The sequence below is a fragment of the Nicotiana sylvestris genome, chromosome 1 (genome assembly GCF_000393655.2).
Source record: "Nicotiana sylvestris chromosome 1, ASM39365v2, whole genome shotgun sequence".
NCBI classification, from domain to species: Eukaryota; Viridiplantae; Streptophyta; class Magnoliopsida; order Solanales; family Solanaceae; genus Nicotiana; species Nicotiana sylvestris.
The window spans coordinates 166,475,346-166,478,075 of NC_091057.1; the positions used below are offsets into that span (position 1 = coordinate 166,475,346).

The 2,730-nt window shown below is 36.9% G+C and overlaps 1 protein-coding gene across 1 annotated transcript; it reads left to right on the top strand.

The window, feature by feature from the left end:
• Window positions 1-233: 233 nt before the first annotated feature.
• Window positions 234-2,730, top strand: LOC104237494 (uncharacterized). The gene is made up of 6 exons (XM_070156116.1): window positions 234-807; window positions 1,196-1,472; window positions 1,560-1,829; window positions 1,966-2,068; window positions 2,149-2,360; window positions 2,451-2,730. Exons 1-6 carry the CDS (start codon window positions 234-236, stop codon window positions 2,728-2,730), a joined length of 1,716 nt encoding a protein of 571 aa, XP_070012217.1.

Below are 2,730 nucleotides of genomic sequence, written 5' to 3' on the forward strand. Positions count from 1 at the left end.
AAGGTTTTGCGTTATTTTCCATTGAAACCAAGATTGCAACAATTATTTATGTGTTGTAAGACTGCAGAACATATGAGATGACATGCTTCAGGCAATAATACTGATGGGTTGATGAGGCATCCAAGGGATGGTTAGGCATGGAAGACATTTGATCGGACTCATTCTGGATTTGCTTCGGATCCTCGAAACGTTCGCTAGGCCTTGCTAGTGATGGTTTCAGTCCTTTTGGAACAATGACTACTACATATAGTATTTGGCCAGTCTTATTGATTCCATACAATCTACCTCCTTGGATGTGTATGAAGCACACCTCCTTCATCTTATCAATGATCATTCCAAGGAAGCACATGCCTAGAAATAATATAGATGTGTACTTACAACCCCTTGTGAAGGAATTACACGAGTTATGGAATGATGGTGTAGAAACGTTTGACTCATCGTTGAATGAAAATTTTAGAATGCATGCAGCTCTTATGTGGACAATCAGTGACTTTCCTGGATTAGGTATCTTATTTGGCGGGAACACACATACTGGTTTTGCCTGCCCAACTTGTAACTTTGACACAGAACCTTGTCGTCTTCGTCATAGTAAAAAGTGGTGCTTTATGGGCCATCGTCGTTTTCTGAGAAGAAATCACAGGTTTAGGTTGAATCGAGTACGCTTTAATGGAAGTACAGAGGAGCGAAATCCACCATTAAAATTGTCAGGGTCTGCCATTTTGAGACAAATCGAAGAAGGGAGAGGAGCAGAATTGTATTGTAGAGGGAAAAGATCTAGAGGAGCAACTAAGCAATGGAACAAGAGAAGTATATTCTTTGAACTTCCTTATTGGAAATCTAATTTGTTGCGTCATAATCTAGACTTTATGCATATTGAAAAAAATATATCTGACAATATCATATATACACTGCTCCATGATAAATCGAAATCAAAAGATAATATTAATGCCCGAAAGGATCTAAAAAAATGGGCATAAGGCGTGATTTTTGGCCGGATGATAGTGGAAAATATCACCTTGCTGTGTTTTCACTTATGATTGATAAAAAAAGAAGTTGGACACTAAAATGTTGTTCCTTACAACTTTGAAGAATATTAAAGTACCAGATGGCTACTCAAGTAACATTTCTAGCTGTGTTGATTCGGTACAAAAAAAGATTTTTGGGTTGAAAAGTCATGATTGTCATATTATTTTAGAGCAATTGCTACCATTGGCGATCCGCAATGTGTTGCCCGACCATGTAGTTGCAGTTTTGGTGGACTTCTGCTCATTTTTCAGAGCCCTTTCTAGCAAAACTTTGAATGTTTCAGAGCTTGATAAGCTCCAAGAGCGCATTGAAAGCACATTTTTCCACCTAGAGATACTATTTCCTCCAACATTCTTTACAGTAATGGTTCATTTGTCTATCCATCTAGCAGAGGAAGCAAAACTCGGAGGTCCAGTGCATCATCGAAACATGTATCCCGTCGAGAGGTAAAACATTAACATTTCTAATTTGAAGATACTTGCATTCTAGTCACTTGAATTAGTTTGTACACTTATGGCCTATTATTTTTGTAGGGAGTTGGGACATTTTAAGTCCTTTGTACGGAATAAAGCACAACCAAAGAGTTCTATAGCTGAGGGTTACTTAGTTGAAGAGTCTCTTACCTTTTGTTCTCGGTATATTGAGGATATTGAGACAAGATTCAATAGACCTAGGCGTGTTCTTGATGACCCAAATGTCACTGAGCCTTCTGGAACGTCCTCTATATTTCCTCAATTAGGTAAACCTGCATCAGCTTCGATTACATTCCCTTTAAATGATATGCAGAAACTACAAGCTCATCGGTATGTGCTTCTGAATTGTGCAGTAGTCACGCCATTTGTAGAGTGAGTAACTCATACAAACTTTATATTATTTATCATTGTAATGTTTGAGTAGGCTAGTTTTGTTCTTTAACATTAATGTAATTATTTCATATAGTGAGTTTAGACAGTACATAAGGAGGAGTTCAAGAAGAAGACCTTCACCTACAGAGATAGAGAGGAGAGTTAATAAAGAGTTTGTTGATTGGTTCCAAAAGCGGGTGAGTAAATAATCATTAGTTATTGTTTACATTTGGTTTGAACAAGCAAACTTCACTAATACAATCTCGTTTTGATTTAGATTATGAATCCAGACACAATAGATACAATTTCTATTGATCTAAAGTTTCTTGCACGAGGTCCATCGGTAGTTGCAAGACGTTTTACTGCATATAACATCAATGGGTCTAAATTTTTAACTTTGGCTCGAGAAGGTCTCAGAACACAGAATAGTGGAGTTTTCTTAACTTCTAAAACATCATGTATTGCAAGTAGTATTGACGGAAATTTAAGGCAAGCAGAGTTACCATATTATGGGAAGTTAGAAGATATTCTTGAGATTAATTATTATGGTTGATTCAAGGTTGTTCTTTTCAAATGTAGATGGGCTGATACTGCTCGAGATAGAGGGTATAAAAAGGATCGTTGGATCTTAAATTGTGTTAATTTTGATAGATTGATTCATACTGGTGAATGTGAAGAACATGAGCCTTACATCGAAGCATCTCAATCACAAATGGTGTATTATGTGGATGATGTTGTCAATAAAGGGTGGAGTGTTGCTATGCATCTAAAGCCAAGAGATCTATATGATATGGGAGAAGAAGTAGTGGAAGATGAAGTATATGAGAATGAACCATACCAAGAGCAAGAACTTGAATAG

Coding starts and splice junctions, on each gene's coding strand:
- LOC104237494 (XM_070156116.1), top strand. CDS start 234: ATGACTACTACATATAGTATTTGGCCAGTCTTATTGATTCCATACAAT. Junction 1,830..1,965: donor CAGAAACTACAAGCTCATCG/GTATGTGCTTCT, acceptor TATTTCATATAG/TGAGTTTAGACAGTACATAA. Junction 2,361..2,450: donor AGTATTGACGGAAATTTAAG/GCAAGCAGAGTT, acceptor TTTCAAATGTAG/ATGGGCTGATACTGCTCGAG.